Below are 22,992 nucleotides of genomic sequence, written 5' to 3'. Positions count from 1 at the left end.
ACTCTTAAGTGTTAGTAAATCTATTATTTTGATGGGATATGCATTCTACGAAACTAGTTTCAATGATCCAACCGTCAAACATGTTTGTATATACTTCGAGATCTCATATGCCAAAAATTGCAAAAAACAAACATTCAGCGATCAAGTAATGGGACAAAACTTTTCGACGATTATCAATGAAAAATCACGATTTAACGGTTATTTTAACTCCGATTTTGATGATTTTTTATAGCTATGCTCCTTGACCCTATACGAGTACAATGAATGAACTCGATCTTCGATTTAAAATATTTACACTAGTGAATACCACAAATCGTATGTTATACTTAATGAAAGTATGAATAAACTATTCAGTGTTAGTGAATCTATTATTTTGATGGGATACACATTCTACGAAACTAGTTTCAACGATCCAACCGTCAAACATGTTTGTATATATTTCGAGATCACATACGCCAAAAATTGCAAAAAACAAACATTCAGAGATCAAGTAATGGGGCAAAATTGTTCGACGGTTATCAATGAAAAATCACGATTTAACGGTTATTTTAACTCCGATTTTGATGATTTTTTACAGCTACGCTCATTGACCCTATACGAGTGCAATGAATGAACTCGATCTTCAATTTAAAATATTTACACTAGTGGATACCACAAAATCTTATGTTATACCACAAACATAACACCTTTTCACGATTTTGCCAGCATCTTTCTTCAACTGAGGCCAAAAATAACGTTTCTCAATTCCTGCAATGGTTTTGTCTCTGCCTAAATGCCCACTCAAACCACCTCCATGAATATCTCGAATAAGCTTCTCTCGTAAGGATGAACTAGGAATGCACAGCCTGTTACCTTTAAACAAATACCCATCTCTAATGTGGTAATCTGAAACAGGTTGATTCTGAACACACTTTGCCTAAACTTCTTTGAAATCAAAATCAGCTTCATATAACTCTTTTAAAAACTCAAACCCCACAATCTCTTGTGCTAAAGTAATCAACAAGTTAGCTCTCCGACTCAAAGCATCAGCAACACGATTGAGAGATCCAGATTTATGCTTAATCACAAAAGGAAACTTTTGAAGGAAAATGGCCCATCTTACATGCATTTTACTCACACTCTTCTGGTTGTTGATGAACTTCAAAGCTTGATGATCAGTATAAAGGATGAATTCTTGTTGCACTAGATAATGCTCCCACTGCTTCAAAGCACGCACGACCGCATAAAATTCCTGATCATAAGTACTCCACTTTTTACGGGCTTCACTCAACTTTTCACTGAAGAATGCCACTGGTCTTTTTTTCTTGAGACTACACAGCTCCCACGCCCAATCCGCTTGCATCATATTCGACCTCGAATATCTTCTCGAAATTGGGAAGAGCTAAAACCGGTGCAGTGCTAAGCTTTTCTTTAATCAATGCAAAACTCCTGTCTTGTGCTTCACCCCATTGAAACTTTCCTTGCTTGAGACACTCAGTAATAGGAGTTGTAATGGTACTAAAGTTTCGTACAAAGCGTCTATAAAAAGTAGCAAGGCCATGGAAACTACGCAACTCACTTACGGTTTTTGGAGTAGGCCATTCTCTAATTGCACGTACCTTGTCTTGATCCACATGAAATCCATCTTTGCTAACAATATAACCCAAAAACAGCAACTTACTTGTAAGGAATGTGCACTTCTTCAAATTAATATAAAGTTTATTCTTTTCCAGAACATCCAGAACTTGTCTCAAGTGCAATAAATGCTCTTCTTTGGTTTTACTATAAATCAAGATATCATCAAAATACACAACAACAAATGACCCAGTAAAAGGACGCAAAACCTGGTTCATAAGTCGCATGAAAGTACTTGGTGCATTTGATAATCTGAATGGCATTACCAGCCATTCATACAGACCATCCTTGCTTTTAAAGGCCGTCTTCCATTCATCTCCTGGTTTAATTCGAATATGATGATAACCACTGCGCAAATCAATTTTCGAAAACACCTTAGAACCCTCAAGAACATCCAGCATATCCTTCAACCGTGGAATTGGAAACCTATACTTGATGGTGATCTTATTAATGGCTCTACTATCAACACACATATGCCAAGTGTTATCCTTTTTTGGCACTAATAAGACGGGAACTGCACAAGGACTCATACTTTCACGAATAAATCCCTTTTTCAGCAGCTCTTCAATCTTCTCCTTCAAGATTGCATTTTCTTTCGGATTCATCCGATAATGGGGTAGGTTAGGAAGGCTTGCTCTAGGGACTAAATCAATCTGATGTTGAATATCTCGCATAGGAGGAAGTTGTTCCGGTAAATCTTCAGAAATCAAATCTTCAAACTTTCTCAAAATTTCCTGCACTTCTTCAAGAAGGTGGCTTGCAGCAACATCTGTCACCATGAGACCCTTAAGTACAACTGGATACATGCACCCAACTTCTTTAATAATGTCTTCAAACTCGTGGCTATTCCTGGAGATAGCTAGAAAATTTGAACTCCCAACTTGTGGGTTTTCTAATTTTCCAGATTGATTAATAGGAGCAAGAGCAATTTTGCGAGAGCCCCACTCAAAGAAAAATACATTATCACGACCTTTATGGGTAGCATCAACATCAAACTGCCATGGCCTTCCCAGTAATACATGGCTGGCATCCATGTCAATTACATCACACCAAATCTCATGTTTGTAATGTTTACCGATAGAAAGAGGAATCTTGCATACTTTTGTCACTTTCACCGACAGGCATTTCTTCACCCAACCCAATATATAAGGATCTGTACGTTTCTCTATCAGAAGTTTTAAATAATCAACCAACTTTTGTGACACAAAATTCTCACAGCTACCACTGTCCACAATCAGTGTACACACATTGTTGTCAACAGAACATAAGGAGCGAAATATATGATTTCTTTGCCCTTCTTGTTTAGGCGCCAGGAGAGCTCGTTGTAGCACCATGTTGAGTACTTCATCCTCTTCAATAGAAACACGATTCATCATCAAATTCACAACCTCATTATTATCTTCATATGCAAACTCAGCCCCATCATAATCATCAGTATAATTTCCTCCGTGATCATCAGCTTATTCGGTTCCTTCTACAAGGTTTGCTTGCTTCCGCTTCGGACAGTTATTGGATTTGTGGCCATGCTGGAAACATCTATAGCAGACATCACTGGTTGCTCTGGCGTACGGACCAAGGCTTGGCCTTTGATTTCGATTCTGATTTATGTCAGTGTCCCGGCTGCCCTCTCCTCTGTAATTCTGCCCTTTATAATTATTTCCTTGGATCAGCTCAACATCTTTCTTCTCCTTGTCAGGAACATAAGAATCTGCTGCCTTCCTCTGGTAATTATTATTATTGCCATAGCTCGATTTCTTCTCTTTTTGTTCATGATCTTTCAGTTCTTTCTCTAACTGTTGTGCCTTCATAGCCATATTTTGAGCCTCATGGACATCCCAGAAAACTTGTAACCCAATTCTATCCTGTATTGAAGTCGTCAATCCATTGACATACCTTGACACCGTCTGCCCCTGAGTCTCATTCAAAGAATTTCTCTCTGCCAACCGTAGAAATTCGTCAGTATAATCCTTGACTGTTCTGCTACCTTGGGTACAATTATGGTAAAGGCGATAGAGATGCTGCTCGTAGTCTACTGGAAGGAAACGTTCCATCATCAATTGTTTCATCCTACGCCATGTTTTGATCGGTTGTTTGGCCTGCCTCTGTCGCGACTTCTGCAAATTATCCCACCATACAGCCGCACTTCCCTTCAAGCGAAAAGCCGCTATCTTAGCCATCTTTTCCTCCGGCACCGACATAATCTTACAGAATCTCTCTACCTCCACGAGCCAGTCTAAAAATCCTTCAATGGATAGATGACCATTAAAATAAGGAATGTCGGCCTTTATTCGGTAATCTTCAATGGGTTGTCGGTTATTTTTATTAGCAGCATATGGGTTCTCGGGCTGGTCAATCTCCTCCTCAGAATCTGATTCACTAGCTTCCCGTTGACGATGACCATTGCGGTTGACTCTACCACCACCACGTCGGTTTTCTCGTTCGTTTTGTAGATTGTCGTGGTTCCCCATGTTGAGAAGCAATTGCCTAATCTCTTCAACGCTTGCAGCAAGGGCGTCAAACTCTCTCCTGGAAACTGGTTCCCCGTCAGGACGAGTCCTATCATTCGTCGGGTCATTCGCCATCGATCCAAGGCAAACCTGCTCTGATACCAACTGACGCAGCGAGATGATTAACAATGGGATCCTCACGTTCACCCCTAAAGATTCATCTGGAATCCACCAGAAAATGAGAGAATTTTGAAAGATTATTTTGATTGATATGGAATACAAAGAAAAATATCCTTAAGCAACACTTACATTGCCTATTTATTCTATTTGTGATATACCAGATTAATTGCACATATTGAATACTATTAATCATAGTGGATAACTCATGACCTCTTGGTCTTCTCCTGGCGCCTATCAAGCTGTGCTTCAAATTCCTCCGCTAAACGTTCTACGTCAGTTGCATTACCTAGACGCTTTGCTAAAGGTACGGTGCCCACTAAGCTGAAGAAGAAGACTCATCCCTAACGTATACAAAGTAACTGTCAATAGGGTGCGACAATACTTTTCTCTCTCTAGTGAGAGTCGTTTTCTCCTTTTGAGAGTTTTTCTCACCCCTTCATGTGAGGCTTCCAAATTTAAGGAAAACCAGTGGCGCCGACCTAGTTTCGACTAGGGTCGGTCGCCGTCCTCCCTTCTCTTTCCTTCTTATCTGTTTTCCTTACTTCTACCATTTTTTAGCCTTGGTTGTTATACTATTATGTATGGTTTCTCTTTCCTAGACAGTATCTATCCTATGTGTTCATTCATATTCTGATCTTCAGCCATACAACCTACTCAGATTGTGTGTAGAGTCCAGTGGCTTCACTAGCTCAGGTGTTTCCAACACCACCACTTTCTCCTTGTTATCTGCCATTTTCGATAGTGTTGTTCGTGGATCTCCACGGACTTCATCTCGACAGTTGGCTTCTCTTGTTTGGTTGCTAGCTATCCTTACTGTATGGCTATGCTTGGGTGGCAGATTGGAGTTTGATGTGGCATTTGGTGAGGTATTGCTTGACTATGAACGAGGAATTGGACGGCTTAGGATGACCTCTGTCGGCAATGGAGATGGTAAAAGTTTCTAGGTTCAATGTTCATGTTCTACGTTTTGGGCCTAATTGTATCTTAGCTTTTGGGATGTGTTGTTCTGTTGTGACCCTTTTTTTGGATGTTAATATGTTAGCTTTGGGCTTTGTCAAGTTGTAATTTTTGTAATAAAAAGTACTTTTGACCAAAAAAAAAAGTAACTGCCAATGGATTTGGGGTAAGTCAATCTAAATTATTGAAAGGATGTGCGAAAAAGAAACCATGTTGGACACATTCTTACACATACCAAAACAACTTAAAACCATACGCTTAAAAAGTAAAAACATTAACAGGTATGAATATTAAGTGAACTAAAGCAGAAAAAACCCCTAAAATTAAAACCTTAATGCAAATCCAATCGGATGTTAAAACATATGAACATAAGAAACAAGGAAAATTAACTTTTATTAGGCCTCATATTTACTGCACCACAGAATCCACGGTTGTATTTCCATAGCAAAGGGAAAATATCGTATTCTCAGCTTCAATTTCTTGGAAATTAAATAAAGCATTCACTAGCATTCCCGCATAGAAATCATGTAAAGTGTATGACCGATTCACGAAATTTCAATTCAATCTACCTATCAATCTATATATGTGTGAAATGACCGATTCATATACCTACATTATTCACTTGACCAAATCTAAATGGCAGTTAACACACGTATACGAAAGTGAATGCGCAAACATACATAAATGAATATATTTGAACATTTGAGTAGGAGCGAGTGTATATAATTTGATGCTTATAAACGTATGTACCAAGTAACAAACCAATCCATATGTCCCTCTTCGAATAACAAAATCCACAGAAACCCACCATTCAAAATTCATGGACATTCAAAAACTGTAAACAAAACCGAAAAACCCAAATCTCACTGATGCAAAAGGAAAGATTCCAAGATTACACAAAACCCAAAATAACATAAACAAATCGCAAAGCATTCCTCAAAAGGACATATTACAATCAAAGAAAGTGAAAACCCTGATAAATTACTTACCTCAGACTATCTCCAACCCTTAATCTAAAACCTAAAATTTTTAGTCTATAAAATTTAGGTTTTAACCCAGAAACAGTTTTTCTGCTCTAATCCTTCTAGCCTAAACTTTTATCCCCAGATTATTAAAGAATGAATTTAGGCTTTTTTTTTTAAAAAAAAAAAATTATATAGCCTATCCTAAATTAATTTTATGAACATTTTAAATATTGAAAAATCACTAAATTGATACATGAAACCTAATACAAAACGACAATTAATAAACCACATAAACTTAATACAATTGATAATTCATAAATTACATAAACTTAATAATGACATCCATCATCTTGACTTGGTGGTGGACTTGGGATATAGCCTTGAAATGATCATCATCTTGAAATATACTACTTGTGGTAGCCCCTCGCAAAATTTTCTTTTGCTTATCACGTAAGAACTTCTTCCTCTCTGGAGTGTATTTGTTGAGGTCCTCCATCATGAAATTACATTCGAACCTTTCTTGCTTCATTTGTCTGTGTGGCTTCACTATAAAATAATCTTCCCCATTGTTGGTCTACATCGGTTCCCCACCTCGGACAATCATTGAGAACGTTCCAAGCATGATGCAACTTAAAAAGGTTAATTTTTCGGTGTAGTTCTTATTTTGTAAATTGGCATTACTTTGTCATCCTATGCAACAAATACATAAAAACAACTAGTTGTAAAATAATATTATGTACATGACAAATAAAATATCAACAAAGAAACTCACAAATTTGTCACCCTATTCTCCAAGCTTACCTTCCATAAAATGCACGCTTTGTTGATAAACTTCCGCTGATTGTAAACACCACCACCTTCCCTTCGCCCGGCGTTGGAGTTTTCATTTAACTTATCAATGATTTTACCCACAAAACCTTTTTAATTTGATTTGTGCCAACGGCACCATCTTCGCTAATAGAAACTCATGCCAAACATAAAGCAACATCTTCCTCAAAGGTCCAATTACGACCTCTAATATGCTCTTTTGCCATCTTGAAAAATTTGGAAATTAGAAGAAATGGTAGTAAAAAAAGGGGAAGAATTGTAGGAGAAAAGTGAGTTTTGTGTGGATGTTTAAACAAATACATAGGTATTCATAGAGTTTTTGGGTGAATTTTGAGTTAAATAATTTTTTTTAATTATTTTAGCTGTTGAATTTAAATTTGGATCGTTAGATCTTTTTATTTTACCGTTAGATTTGATTGTATTTGATCTCAGCCATTGGATTCAATAAATATATAAATTAAAAATTAAAAAAACTAAGGAAAACTAATGAAAAAGGCTTGAAAACTTTGAGTTTTAATGATAAGGACAAAATAAAGGCTAAAGTGAATAGTACCAGGATTGACTTTTTAGTGTAAAAATGTGGTTTTCGTTAAAGTGAACAGTACCGGGAGCCTTTTGTTAAAATTCCCAAAAAAATATTTTGAATGCAAACCGTTGGATCAACCAATGGCCAGTTGATCTCAGCCGTAGATTGCAAATCTAGTCGTTGGTTTCTGGCTCAAGTCGCCGACATGCCCATGTGGGTGGGGCCATGCCGGTCTCTGCCTTGGCGCTTTGCTCGCATGCGCGCGTCTCTTGGGGGTTTTTGGCGTTTAAGTGCCTTTTTTCACTCTCGATGGTGGGGCTCACACCATTTTCTGGGCTAAATCCTGGCCGATTTCTTGTTTTTTTTTTTTTATTTTTTTTTTTTACGTTTTAGGTCCAAATTAGAATTTGGTTTGGAATGGATTGGGGGGAATATAAGGGAAATTATAGTTTTAGGCCATGGGTTGGAGTTGGCCTTAGAAAATAAATTACCTCAAGGAGAAGCCTAGTTTTTGGGAGCAGTTTAGCCACATCCTGAGGAACAACCACATGCCTGTACCAACAAAATGTCAAAAAAAAAAAAAAAAAAATGAAGAAAAATCGAATGAAAACAAAGTAGAAAGAAGAGTACATGTACTCTTAGATATCATCGAAGTACTTCTTGGAGTACTGGATCTAACCTTGCTATTTAATCCCAAACCATGATTTCAAGCAAAATCTCGAGCAAGATTTTTCAAATTTTTCAGTTTAATTTGCGAAATAAAGACGGTTTTCAAGAAATACAAAGAGATTGAAGTTCTAAAGGGAGATTCAAATTGGAGAGAGAGGAGAAGAAAGTGCTTTTACCTCAGAGAGCGTCGGAGCCGAACAGCACAGAAATCCCATCTTTTCAATCAGATTCTTTAGGCATGGGGTTTTTGAATTGGAGGGATGGGACAAACGTAAGTAATACAAAATTGAGGGCCCATTTCACAATAAACATGAATAGTGCAGACTTAGGAATTATTGCCCTTCCTTTTACGTATTTGATATTATTTGCCCTTTCTTTTACATATTTGATATTTCCCTGTAGAATAGTCGAGGCTAAACTAAAATGCGGTATAAACATTATTAAAGAGAATACACATGGATTACGAGATTCTCAGATATAATCAATTAAGAAACATCAATCGTGGCACAAAATAAAAAAATATATTTATTTATTTATTTTGTTACATTCTAGTGAGATATGTTCACACCAGAACCAATTCCTTTTCACAATAAAATAATGCTAACTGAACTTAGGAAATAATGTGCTTATTTATCTTGAAGAAATAACCCCCAACAACAGTCATACATATATAATTTTCACTGGTTTTTCCCAGGTTTCTTCTTGCCCTTTGCTAAAGAATCCTGAACATTTGGAGGAGCCGGGCCTCCACCAGTCTTAGGCTGGGGCGACGAACCGCGTCCTCCTGTGCCAGGATAAAGGACCTTTAGTGCATCGGGTTTCTGACTAGAAGACATAGTTGCTAATGATCAACTTAATTAAACTTAGTACACAGAAGGTATAAAAAGGAGGAGTTCAAGTTTGTGGCTTTTGCATTGAATGTTGGAAATGTATTTATAGACATAGGGTTCGTATCTAGAAGTTTGGCTTCCACAGAACTACCAAGTAATTAGGGTAACGTAACTGCATAAGTAAACACAATTTATTTGTTTGGAGCATTTGATGAGAAGCGTCGGGGGTTTGAAAAAAATCTTTGACGGTTGGTCGCATGCATACCTTTGATTGCTTGGAGCATTTGTACGTGAATAACAGAGACACATTCCTCGAAAAGGAAAACAAATTTCTGACTAGGCCGACATTATTATATTAAGTTAATATATCTGTGAATATTTTCCCTCCATTCTTATCTTCTGATATTCCACAGAACTACCAAGTAATTAGGGTAACGTAACTGCATAAGTAAACACAATTTATTTGTTTGGAGCATTTGATGAGAAGCGTCGGGGGTTTGAAAAAAATCTTTGACGGTTGGTCGCATGCATACCTTTGATTGCTTGGAGCATTTGTACGTGAATAACAGAGACACATTCCTCGAAAAGGAAAACAAATTTCTGACTAGGCCGACATTATTATATTAAGTTAATATATCTGTGAATATTTTCCCTCCATTCTTATCTTCTGATATTTCTCTGTGATATATATTGAAATTTCCTTTTCGCTAATGTATTGACTTTCAAGCCTTCTGAGATTTCGTATAATGTTAAACAACAAATTAATGTTCAAGGCCATGCAGAAAATAATCTCCCCCCACGCACGCGGTTTAACGAACGTTTCAAGAAGAACACCAATGTACATCTTAAGAGGTGGTGTGTAGTCTAATCTTTATTGTTGAATGTAAAATGACAAAGATTTTGGAATGTGAAAATAAATGTGTTGTGAAATAATTGAGAATTACCATAAGGTGGAAAAAATCGTGGAGAGAGTTGATGCATGGAGTTTCCCTTGGCTTTCATTTGAAACTGTTGGGACCCATGTATAACCAAGTTTTCAAATTATTAAAAAAAAATATGTAGATTGCTTGAATTTAAATAGTGTTTTCTCAATTAGTAGTTGTGTTGGCAGTTTTGTGTATTAATTAAGTTAATACATGCATGGATATTAACATTATATGGGAAATTTCTTTTAAATCTTTTCTCTCCATTGTTAATTTCTGATGTTTCTCTGCTTTTACGTGCGTGTCTATATATATATAAGGATGAGATCAAGGAACAAAGATTTTGACAAACATTTTTACACTCTTTTATAGCTTTTATATCTTGTAACATTCAACGGTCTTGATTAAGAGGTATATAGAGGATTTTAAACATTAAATGGGTATAAATTTATAATTAAGAAATAAATAAAAATTAAAACTAAGAAAAGAATAAAAACTGAGGGAATAATAAAACGGGATAGTTTAGTTGAGATTCTGGTTCCTAACTATTATGGACTCAAACCTTATGCATTTTAGGTTTTTTATTGAAGTCTATCTCCTGCCACATAAATGACATAATAATAAAAGAGATGCAATAATACTAATAAATACTCAACTGTTTTTTTTTTTTTTTTTTACTTCATTTACATTACCAATTCAATTATTCAAAATTGCTTATGGGTTTTGATAAAAATAAAATAAAATAATTGCTTATGGGTGCATTCTAGATTATAAAAAAAAAAATGGGATTTAATTTTATTTTTATAAAATATGAGTATATGTATATAATAAAATTTGCCTACATTTTATGTAATAAAAAATTGGTACATTTATATAAAAAAGTGGGTACATTTCACATACCAAAGTGATATATTTCATACAAAAAAAAAAAAAGGAATGTTTTATATAACAAAAAATGGGTACATTTTGTATAAAAAAATCAAGGATACATTTTAGATTAAAAAAAATAGATTTTACATTAAAAAATGGTACTTACAAAAAAAAATTTCATTTTGCATATAAGAAAGTGGTACATTTGTAAACAAAAATGGGTACATTATAAATAAATTATGGGTACAAATAAAAGGTTAAAAAAATTATGAGTACAAATAAAAGTTTTAAAAATAAGGGACAAAAAGAAATTAATATATGGGTACAAATTAAAATTTAAAAGAAAATTGGTACAATTTAAAAAAAGGGTTGCAAATTAAAAATGGGTACAAACTAGAAGTAGAAATATATGATAAACAATTTAGCCATAAATTTAAATATGCCAAATGAAACGGTTCTAACACTAAATGAATATTTTTTAAAATAAAATTTAATTATCTTGACATGTAAATAGTTTATTTTTGAAATAATTAATGACATTTATTAAAACCAAAGGACCTTGAACAAAAATTGAAAATGAATAAGGTTTTAATTAATGGACTTGAAAAAATAGGAATGAGAACCTAATTTCTCCTAATAAAAATAAATAAAAAGTCTTGCATACATAAGGAAGAAACAAAAATGGTGTTTGTCTTGGATGCAATTGCACAAGCATAACCATCCAAATTGCTTCGTCCAACCCCAGTATCTCAAATTCGTATCACTCACGTTGTCAAATTTAGTGTCGTTCCCTCAATTGATCGATACAAAATTCTAATATCAAAGCAAATCAAATATCAGTCTGCTTCTAGCCTTTGTTCCTCGCTCTTTCATTAAATTGACAAAACTAAACCCTAAATCAACAACTCTCACTGCCTCACTCAAATTTTTTATACAATTAAATCTAAGTGTGGATTTGAAATAAAGTGTGTGTGTGCGCGTGTGTATATATATTGACTTTCAACCATCTAAGAAAATGAAGAGAAAAACATTAAGGGCTTGTTTGGTATCCTATTTCAAAATTTTTATTATTTCTCAAAACATTTCTTAAGAATATTTCTTGAAAACAATTTTCTTTAAGACTCAAAAACTTGATTGGTTTACAATTTAAAATTTTTAAATCTTACGACTTAAACCAGACAAAGAGATCTAAAAAGAGGGGGTCACAGGAGAGGGAGAAAGAGGAGAGAGGAGGAGAGAAAGTAAGAGATGATTGAAGGAAAGAGAAAGAGGAGAGAGGATCGGATGAAGGAAAGAGAAAGAGGAGAGAGGATCGGACGAGATAGAGAGGAAGAGGAGTGAGAAAAAACCAAGAGAATGAAGAGAGTGGATTGGAGGAGAAACGAAAAAGGTAAAAAAAAAAAGAGAGAGAGAGAGAAAGAAGAAAAGAGAGAGATATAGATTTAGAGTGAGAGGGGAGGAGGGAGAGAAAAGAAAGGAGTGAGTTTAAGTTCAAAAACTCTAAAAACTCACCTTTTATGTTTTTAGAGAATAGACTATATTTTTTAGTTAATCTTGAATTCAATTTTTGAAAATAGCCCTACCAAATAAGTTTTTAAGGCCTAAAATTGTTTTTGTGTTTCAAAAGTTGGATTTAAGTACAGTACCAAATAGACCCTAAGGGTGTGTTTGTTCGACTGGATTAGGGAGAACAAGACTTGACTAGACTAATTGCTAGTGTAGTCCCTTATTTGGTTTGGACAAAGATTAGGTTTATTGAGCTTAGGTCGGACTCGCTCGGATTATATACCTCGCTAGGTGTTCTTAACGAAGATCCCCAATTTCGGCCAGACTGCTAAGACCGTTTCCTTCTCTGTTGTCTTCTCCTCGTCTAAGTCCCAAAGCCCCCTCTTCCATCTTCCTTCTCTGCCAATCTTCCACATATTCCCCCTCCGGCAAAACCATAACCTCTACCGCCTCCAACGGTCATGGACACATGTCACCACAAATGGTTTCGTTGAAACCCAAATCACGAGATCTTTGTGAACCTAGTAGTGGGTGAGGAACATGACTGCGATGGAGGAATCTGAAAAGCCAAGAGGCTTGGGGTCGCCGCCTAAGATGCTAGGACGCCGGGACCGGCGAAGAAGATGGAGGCAGCAACCTAGGAGACTTTGATTTGCGGAATTGGAGTTGGTTTTGAGACACTATTTCGACAACGAGACACTCTGCAATTGTGGAATTGGAGTTGTTTTGATCTGATATCAAATTGTGATCACAAATTGTGGAATTGGTTTTCGAAGAGGAAAGTTTTGAGACAAAAAAAAAAAAAAAAAAGAGATAATTAATAATAAAATATTAATAAAAAGGGATTAAATAATATAATATTAAAATTTATTAATTATCTTGTTTTTAGGCCGACATTGCCACAAACACTTCACTAAGTTGGTCCAAGCTAGTCTAGTCTAAGCCAGTCCAGCTTAGTCCCTGAAGCTAGTCCAGTCTAAGATAGTCTGATACAACAAACGCACCCTAAGAGGTCTCAGATTTCATATTTCCCAACAAATGTCCAAGGCCTGCAAAAAATTGATCTTTCTCGATATGTGGTTTAACGAATGTTGGCAAAGGATGTTGTCTGTTTAGGATTTTTATGTTTTCTGTTGGGCTTGGTTTCATTGTACTTTGAAGGTCCATACTTTTGTTGTTGTGTTTGTATTGTATGTGGGCCTCTCTCATAAATGTGTGTTGTTGGTAATAAAAAAGCAGCCCATTGACCAAAAAGAAAAAATGATCCACACCGATGAATATCTTAAGGGTGTGTTTGTTTGGGCTCACTAGCTCTCATTGGACTGGAAATGACTAATTGTTAGTATAATCTTGTGTTTGTTTGATAGAAGGATTATGTTTAATGGGATTAAGTCGGACTCGCTCCGACTAACCCATTCCTCAGAAGTTCTTAGCAAAAACACTCCAATATCACCGGATTGCTAAGACCATTTACGAGACAGTTGCTCGCTTATTCTGTTTGTGCTCGTTCTACTCCCTCATCCTCGTCTTGCTCCTTCCTCCTGCTCCATCATCCTTGTTCTCGTCTGGTAAATTCTAAATCTGACGATCAATTTCTTCAATTTTGTTTTGCTGATCGCAATTATTATTGGGTTTTGATCGATTTTGTTGTTTTGTGCTTGAAATCTCTGGAAATTTTGAATTTCTAGCACAAAAATTGGGTGCGTTTTTTGTGGCTTTGTGATTGGGTGCGCTTGTGTTCTATGATTGAGTGAGTTTTTGAATTGATTGCTACCCAATTTATCTGCTATTTTTCCTTCTGTGAACTAATTGCTAAGTTTTTGTAGTTGATTGCAATTTTTTCTTTGTTCCCTGCTTATTGTTGTTATTGTGGTTTAATCTTATCCAAAATTGTCCGATTTGGTTACATAAAAATCACCATTTTATGGCCTTTTAACAATCTTCTGAGCATGCAAAAGCACCCCTTTCTAATCTATAACCCATATAGCCTTTTTTCTATATATTGTTATGGGCTTCCTAATACAGAAAGCACTCCTGATTGATTTTTATCTTGGGTGATATTTTTTATTTGAGTCTTGAGTCTTGACATACGTACACAAATTCCTTTGTTGGTAATATTTGACATGAGTACACTGGGTTTGGTTGTTGAGTTCATATTTTCTCAAATGTTTCATTCCCATCAATGAATTATAGTTTAACATGTGTACTCTGGGTTTTAGTTGTTAATATTTGACATGATTACTCTAGGTTTTGTTGGCTGAAATGTGCTTTGGTATCAAGCCTTGACCCACTTGCTGCTAGCTAAAATATTTTATTGATCAGAATGAAGTTACCATCTTATCATCCTACTTTCAAGTGCCTCTACTGTTCTAGTTGTAAACTCAAACTTATGGTGATATTGGATTGCATCCTTAACCTTTATCAACCTTGAGGTCATATGAAAAGCTATCTGCTTTGTGACTTACACTCATCTTGCATCCCCTTCCCACTTATCTTGACTTCTAAATGTCATCTTGATTTTCTATCTTTTACATTACAAAATCAATCAACTACATAGGCTTATATGGTTTAAAGCTGGGTGATGGTAATACATAAACCTGATGTATTCGTATAAATTTACAAATGAATTACAAGAAGAAGGATAGCTTTTCTCAACTATAATATAATAACAACTAATGTTCACTGTCATCCACACAGGTTTATTTTTATTTTTGAAGGATTTGTATTTTGTTTCTTGGTGCATTGATATTCATGAGATGAGGATGCTGATTATTTTTATTCTTGTTTATTTCTTACTCTTCAGCTGCCATTTGATTTCATTGAAGCTTATAGTTTATCACTTTGGATCAGTTCTATCATCTTAATTGTGCTATCTCCTTTTGACAGTAGTAGGGAGAGATTGATAACCTCTTTTTCATTTGCAATCAGGGATTGAAGATTGCAATTTCAGGGCAGTGTTATAGAACAATTTTAGAGATGCTCCTAAGTACTGACAACCAAACCGCAGGCTGTGGCTGAATAGTGACTACAATCTCACCCATTTTACCTTAGCTGGCTTGGTGTCATCCTAAATACATCACTATTACAATACAAAGTTGATTTCAATAAAGACTAACAACTGGGGACATCTTCGAGTGAGTAATTTGGTTTTTGTATTTTATTGAGTCTCACTCTCATCCAATATTATTAATTTTAATAATATCTTTAATAAAAAAAGCAATTAAAATAGAACAATAACGTAGTCCTAGTTTGAGCAAACACCAAACTGGTGACTGTACTGTTGGCTGGTTTGGTATTGTTGTGCTTTGAAAAAAACTGTTTCTGCTGTGCTGTGAGAATAAGCAGATGTGAAATAAAGCAGTAGAGTGTTTGGTAAACTTTTTTGTAAAAGTGCTTTTGAAAAAAAAAGACAATATTATAGTGTTTGATAAACTTTTATGTAAAACAGATGTGAAAAAAAGTTGGTTTTTCTAAGCTGGGCTTTGCAACTTTGTGTTTTTAACTTTTTTTCACCCAAAATTGTGAAAAAAAACTGAAGCTGAATGTTTACCAAATATAAAAAAGCTCCCAGGTTTTTTTGATAGCCATTTTTTTTCAGAATCACCTCCATACCAAACTAGGGCTTAGTCTAGTTTAAGCCAGTCAGGCTTAGTCCCTAAAGTTAGTCTAGTCTGAGACAGTCCGGTGCAACAAACGCACCCTAAGAGGTGCCATGTAAGAATCTTTATAGGTATGGAATTTAAATTAAGAAAGACTTTCATAAATGAACCATATATCCAAATTTTCATATTATTAAAAAAAGTTGAAGGAAATTAATTTTTCATTTGATATATATATGTAAATCTTTTTTATAAAATGATGATATTCCAAGCGGCTTTAATTTTTATTTCTTTTGAAACTGACACACCAGTTTACTTGTTCTAATCTTCTACTTAATTTTTTTTTTTTTTTGGGTAAATTACATAAAACTACATCAAATATTGGGTCAGTTATAGTTTCATACCTTATTTTTTTTAAATTTCAATGTTATACCTCATCTACGAATTTTTTACAATTTCATACTTTCCGTCAGTTTTCTGTCAATTCTTTTGTTAAATAATGACGTAGCTTGAGACGGGGCCTATTCTTTATTAAAAAATTAATTAAATATTAAAAACTAAAAAAAAAAAACAAAATCATTTATTTTTATTTTTTTTGCATAGGGGACCCACCCCAAACCCAAACTGTGACCTAGGGGAGTGATCCTTATATGTATATTCCCATCCCTACCTAGCGCGAGGCCTTTTGGGAGCTCACTGGCTTCGAGTTCCGTAGGAACTCCGAAGTTAAGCGAGAAGGGGGCTAGAGCAATCCCATGATGGGTGACCCACTAGGAAGTTGCTTGTGAGTTCCCAAAAACAAAACCGTGAGGGAATGGTAAGCCCAAAGCGGACAATATTGTGCTACGGTGGTGGAGCGGGCCTGGGAAGTAATCAGCCCTGGGCGGGGATGTGACAATTTGGTATCAGAGCCTAACCCTGGTTGTGGTGAGACGACGAGGACGTCGGGTCCCTAAGGGGGGTGGATTGTGACATCCCACATCACCCAGGAGTGTGATCCTTAAATGTATATTCTCATCCTTACCTAGCATGAGGCCTTTTGGGAGCTCACTGGCTTTGAGTTCCGTAGGAACTCCGAAGTTAAGCGAGAAGGGGGTTAGAGCAATCCCATTATGGGTGACCCACTGGGAAGTTGCTCGTGAGTTCCCAAAAACAAAACCGTGAGGGAATGGTAAGCCCAAAGTGGACAATATCGTGCTACGGTGGTGGAGCGAGCCCGGGAAGTGATCCGCCCCGGGTCGGGACGTGACACAAACCTTTTCTTCCCCCTCCCATCTTCCCCAAACCCAAACCAAGATCTAATCCACCCCTTCTCCCCTGCTGTCATTCTCTGCCACATCAGCAATCTCATCCACCACTCCTCCTTCGTACCCTCCCTCGAATCCTTCAAAGCCTCCCTCCTTAAAAACTTCCAAATCTACGTCTTCTCAAAGATCCACTCTGCCACCTCCAACTTCCTCCCCCACCGCCGTCTCTCCTCCTTCTCTACCTCCTCCTCATGACGCTGCTCCCTTCAAACCAAAGACGCCGTCATCTTCCAGCGCAAATCCCGCCTTCCCATCTCCCTCCCAGACCTCCAGTGTCGCCTCTCCCTTATCTCCAAATCCCACCACTTCAGCCACATTAAGCTCATCGGCGCCTCTTTCTCCAGGAGCTACCTCGTTTACGAATTCGTCGTCAACGCCAGCCTCACCGACTGCCTCCGCAACCTGAAGAACCCGAGCTATACCGTTCTATCGTCATGGCTTTCTCGGATGCAGATCGCCATCGACCTTGCCGACAGCCTCGATTACATGCACCATGGCTCCGACCTCGACTTAACCTTCGTCCACAACCACATCAATAGCTCTAGCATCATCGTCACTGAGGAAGACCACCTCGTGCTTGGTGCCAAAATTTGCCATTTTGGCACGGCAGAACTCTGCGGCAAGACCCCGGCTCGGTCGATGAAACTGGAGGGCACACACGGTTACATTGCACCGAAGTTTCAGGAGCAAGGAGAACACAATGGGTTTGGGGAAGGCAAGAAGGGGAAGAAAGAGGTGTGTTTGGGGAAGACGGGATTTGGGTTTGGGGTGGGTCCCCCATGCAAAAAAAATATATTAAATGAATTTTTTTTTAGTTTTCTAATATTTAATTAAATTTTTAACAGAGAGTGAGTCTCGTCTCAAGTCACGTCACTATTTAACGAAAGAATTAACAGAAAACTGACGGAAGGTATGAAATTGTAAAAAATTCGTAGATGAAGTATGACATTGAAATTTTTTAAAGATGGGGTATGAAACTGTGATTGACCCAATAGTTGAGGTAGTTTTATGTAATTTACCCTTTATATATAAACATTACGGGCTCATTTGTATATGCTTTTAAAATGACTAAAAAGTGCTTTTATAGAAAATGTTTTTGGGTTCCAAAGCACTTGAAATTCTTTCTACAAGAAACATCAATTATGTATTTATTCCAGGAAGCACTTTAAGTGTTTTTTTCAGGATTAATTGGCATTTTTAGTAAGGATTGTTTTTAAACGTATTTTTACTAAAAGCGTTTTTAGTCATTTTAAAAGCATATCCAAACAAGTTCTAACATGGAGAATAAATTGGTTGTCAACTCATTATTTCTGAGATTCAAACCTAAAACTTGTCACTTAAGACTAAAGAGAAATTCCACAGGACTGCAGTACTACGTAACTTCAAAACTCAAAGTAGCTACTTAATTTAAATTCCAAAACTTGATCATGCCACTTAGTACTACAGTCTACTGGTATTCCTCTTCACTAGTAAATGAGAAATCTTAGGTTCGATTCTCACCAAAGACGAAATTAAAACACATTATTGTAGATAATATCATTTGTCAAAAGAAAAAAAAATAAAAAAATCTTGATCATTCTCACTTTCTTTGTATTTTCTAGGAACATTGACTTTGGATTAATGTAATTTGAATACCGGCATGCCTGTAAATTGATGTTATCTTGAAAATTAAGCAATCACTTGTGATAATAGTTTTCGTGTAGTCCTACATGAGCACTCTTAACTAAAACTACTACTTTGAATTTTTGACCCTTGGCCCCTTTTCATTTTAAATAATTCCCAGCATTTTCATAAGTTCGTGTAATCCTTGGAAAGCAGTAATGATAATTGCTGGAACTTCTTAATGTCAAAACGTGTTGACCAACGTATAAATATATATACAAAACGTTGTTGTACTAGCCGTCCGTTTTCATTTCCTGCTGTTGCAGCTAGGAAACTATTGGATTTCGTGTGCCATTAACATGCATGCATGGCTCCTTGGGTCAAAAATCTTTCGGTTTATATTTTATTTGTTCTCCTTCACTCGGCAGGCACCTCCCTGCCTACCACGAACACGTATTTCTGATTTTGTTAAATGTCCATCGGTCTTACCTACCGGTCAATCCTTTCTTTGTGTTTCTGAGAAAAAATATGAGAAATTGTGCAGCAACTAGTATGTAGGCCTTTGACGATTTCTTTATTTCTTTCTTAAAAAAGAAACCGATACGGATGAATTCACACACACACACACACACACACGCACGCACGCACATATCCATGCATGGTTGAGAGCCTGTAGATTAAGCCCTTCATCCATTGGGATACAGAGGACACGTAGGGCTTCATACGCTGGTTATTCCATGTAATTTGGAGGAAAGGGTTAAATTATTTGTTGACCTTATACTAAAAATGTTCTAAATTATTTGATTCATGTAATGTTTTTTTTTTTAAATTTTCTTGTCAATTAGAGATTTAACAACGAAGTCCAAACATACATATGCAGGTAGACCAACCACCTGAATTGAGGAGGGTACAAACGAGACGTCACAAAGGATTTGCTCGTGCTCGAAACAATATATTATATCAAGTAGACATCAACTTGTATGATATAGAGGCCCATATAAAAAGGCCCAAAATTGGCCACAAAGAAATACCTAAGGCCATCCTCAACCAAGCCGACTAAAAAGTTATAGGCCAAAATATGATCATCTTCGGCATATAACCCATCTCTAATGGAAGGTTGGGTCAAAACAATTTGAGACCCACAGGCCAAAATCCAGCTACATGACCAACGGGTTGGGCATCATTAGCCAGCCAGCCAGCCAGGCTGAAGTAATTTAATTTTAAATGGGCCCCACTATCTCCTTCTCCGGCCTACCCTTTCCTCACCCTCTATTCTTCTCTTGGCCTCCACCTCCCCTCACTTTCCTCTCCGCTGCTAACGACAGCTAGGCCCTCACCCGATTCTACGTACCGACCGACATCCACTGCTATCTCCGCTCTAATTGCCCCCTCAACGGCCTCGTTTCTCCTCTCGTCAATTGAACCAAACTCAAGCTCCTCTACCTTGCCGACAACGATCTATCCAGAAAAATTCTGTCGAGATCTCCCTCCAGTGACTCCTCAGTCTCGACCTCTGCGAAAACAAATCTGGAGAGCCATTCCAGACTATACCATCATTTATAAATTTGGGGAAATTTAAATTCTGGGATTGGGCCGGAGATGTCGAGTTTTGGTGGGATTGGGAAGAATCCGGTCGTGGAAGGAGGAGAGAGCGTAATTGAGGGAGAGGAAAGTAACGATCTGGAAGGGAAAATAAAAATTACAGGAAAATTGCAGTGAGAGAGAGGGAGAGAGATGAGAGAGAAAGGAGGAGGGAGGGTGGGTTGAGGGTCAACGACCGAAGGTCTAGGTTGGGTGTTGGGTCGCGAACAGCATTAGGGAGACGATAAGGCCCTTGATCTGGTCCTTCTCAGCGACGGGGATGAGGTCTCGTCAGAAGAGGAGTTGGGAAGGCGGAGGAAGAACGGGGAGAGGAAGGGGACGAAGTTCCATTTTTTTTATTTTGTATTTTTTGAAGTTTTTTTTTTTTATTATAAAACAATTTATTTTTTATTCTTAATTTTTTTAATTTGGTTTTTTATCTACAAGGTGCGATGTCGGAAGCTACATCAGCATAAATATAAACCCCACATTTGCTATTTCATTATTTAATGATTAATTGAACATATTTTTTTAATGGATGTATGATATTAAAATGAAATGACAAATAATGGATGTGATTGAAATATTTTAAAGATGTTGTATGAGGTTATAATTGTATTCAAACTTGAGCGGATAAAATTTACACTTAATTTAATTAATCAATAAAGTTAAAGAACAAACTTAAAAATAATAAATTATTAAGAAGACTAAAAATAGCTCACTTCGGTTAGAGGTGATATATAAATATGATCTAATATTGTTCATTAAAAAAATAATTTCTTAATTATAATTTGAACGGGCTAAACATCATTTTGGTTGGAGATCACCTAAGAGAAGTACTAGAAAGGCCACCCACCATCACTACCACAAATATGGTGAAGAAAACCAGTCACTGGAAAAACAAAAATGATCACTATAAGCAAAACTATAGTCCATTATACTACTACTATCTTATGCATTTGCAAGTTTACACCAAATTTTTGATAGTGTTGCCAGATACTCTACTTGAGTTTTCCAACTTGATATCCTACTTGATATCTAATTACTTTAATTTATTTTATTTTATTTTGTTCAATTTTGTTCTAGGAGTCATAAATTTGTCTAGGAAATCTTCGTCCCTATCTTATTTCAGCATCTGCATCTCTGTTTCAATACTATTTTGGACTGATTTGTTTGAATTTTTTATGAGCCAAATCATATATCATTGGAATTTGGAAAGCCCTAGAAATCTAGTTTTTAATCCAAGAAACAGATCAATGAATAGATACTTGAGCTGGAAGAAATTTGCAAAATGGTCAGCAATGGACAAACATTTTGAGACTTTTCAAATGTGGAGACCGCTTTCATATAAGGCTTCCCTCAAGAGATGGTAGAGCACTCAGAGGATTGGAAATGGCTGTCCAACCATTTTCAGGACCCAAAGTTTGTGATAAGCACAATAATTTTTCATTAATTATTTTTTTATACACTCACCAATACGTACATATTGTGTTTAACAAAAGGTATACGGCAAATAAGATCAATAGGTTGAAAAAAGAAACCTCTCCACCAATTCGGTTCGAGGCCTTTATCCTATGTGTTCGAGAAGCGACGACAGGTAAAAGTATATTATTTTAAAATTTTAATATATATATATATATATATTTATTATTTTTAATTAAGATTAATAATGAATTTCTCAATTTTTTTTTTTCCAGAGGGTTCTAAGTTTCCGGAAATCAACATGGTCCAGGAGTTATTTGTTCAACTCGACGAGGACAGGGCTGAACAATTGTCACGCCCTGATCTTGAGATATGCCCGGAATCGATACGTGATGGAAGGACAGTAGCGGTACAATATAAAACACATAAAGTCACTAAGAATCATAAATATAATATACATCGGAGCATCAGTGGAATAACTTACAACAAAGGATGGCAATACCTACTCTCAAGTGCATTGCCCTCACAGCTACACCACCTGAAATTTTCTTCTCTAGCCGCTACTAGTTACTCTACAAAATAATCCTACACTGGTTACTCTACAAAATAATCCTACACTGCTTAAAAACCCGGATAAGTTACGAAGCTCGTGTGAGTGCCAATAATACAACATATGTGAAAATAAATAGGATCAAATGATTAAATGTCAAGGTAGTGCTACGTCCACACATGACATTTCTTTTGTATACTATATCAACCGTCAATATCATCATTGTCAATATTATTCTGTCATTCTCTTCAGATTGTGACTCAACACTCGCCTTTCATCATTTTCCAAATAATCACAAAGGTCCAATTGCCACATATTTTATAATTTAATCACCATACCCTTCATTATTAAATATAGGAATTGTTATTCAATTTTGAATCTCACCACACGTCTATCGAGATAACATTCAGTCATCACACAACCCGAAGTTGTGTAGGAATGATACACCATCATAAATACATTTATGTGTAGGAATGAGATTTGTATCTTTTCCTCATTGCATCTCTTCATTACGAGTAGGAATGAGTCACATCTGAATTCGTTATCTTTTAGGCAACACCATCATGCAAACTAATTCGTTCAATCGTCACTTTCTAGATTGAGCCACACAAGCCTT

At 36.4% G+C, this 22,992-nt stretch overlaps 1 protein-coding gene and 1 pseudogene across 1 annotated transcript; one reads left to right on the top strand and one right to left on the bottom strand.

Annotated features, from left to right (window-relative positions):
- Window positions 1-916: 916 nt before the first annotated feature.
- Window positions 917-2,987, bottom strand: LOC125475400 (transposon Tf2-1 polyprotein). Its single transcript, XM_048580122.1, is given in 3 exon segments — window positions 917-1,294; window positions 1,296-1,459; window positions 1,547-2,987. Coding segments are annotated over 3 exon segments (1,983 nt in total).
- Window positions 2,988-4,446: 1,459 nt separating this feature from the next.
- On the top strand, window positions 4,447-18,168 carry LOC125475399 (annotated as a pseudogene).
- Window positions 18,169-22,992: the final 4,824 nt, after the last annotated feature.

Source organism: the organism of the source record quoted next, unplaced genomic scaffold, assembly GCF_019419815.1.
Source record: "Pyrus x bretschneideri cultivar Hongxiangsu unplaced genomic scaffold, Pyrus_bretschneideri_v1 Contig146, whole genome shotgun sequence".
Taxonomy (NCBI): Eukaryota; Viridiplantae; Streptophyta; class Magnoliopsida; order Rosales; family Rosaceae; genus Pyrus; species Pyrus x bretschneideri.
Note: the sequence above shows the minus strand (reverse complement) of the source record. Positions and strands in the feature narration are given on the sequence as shown.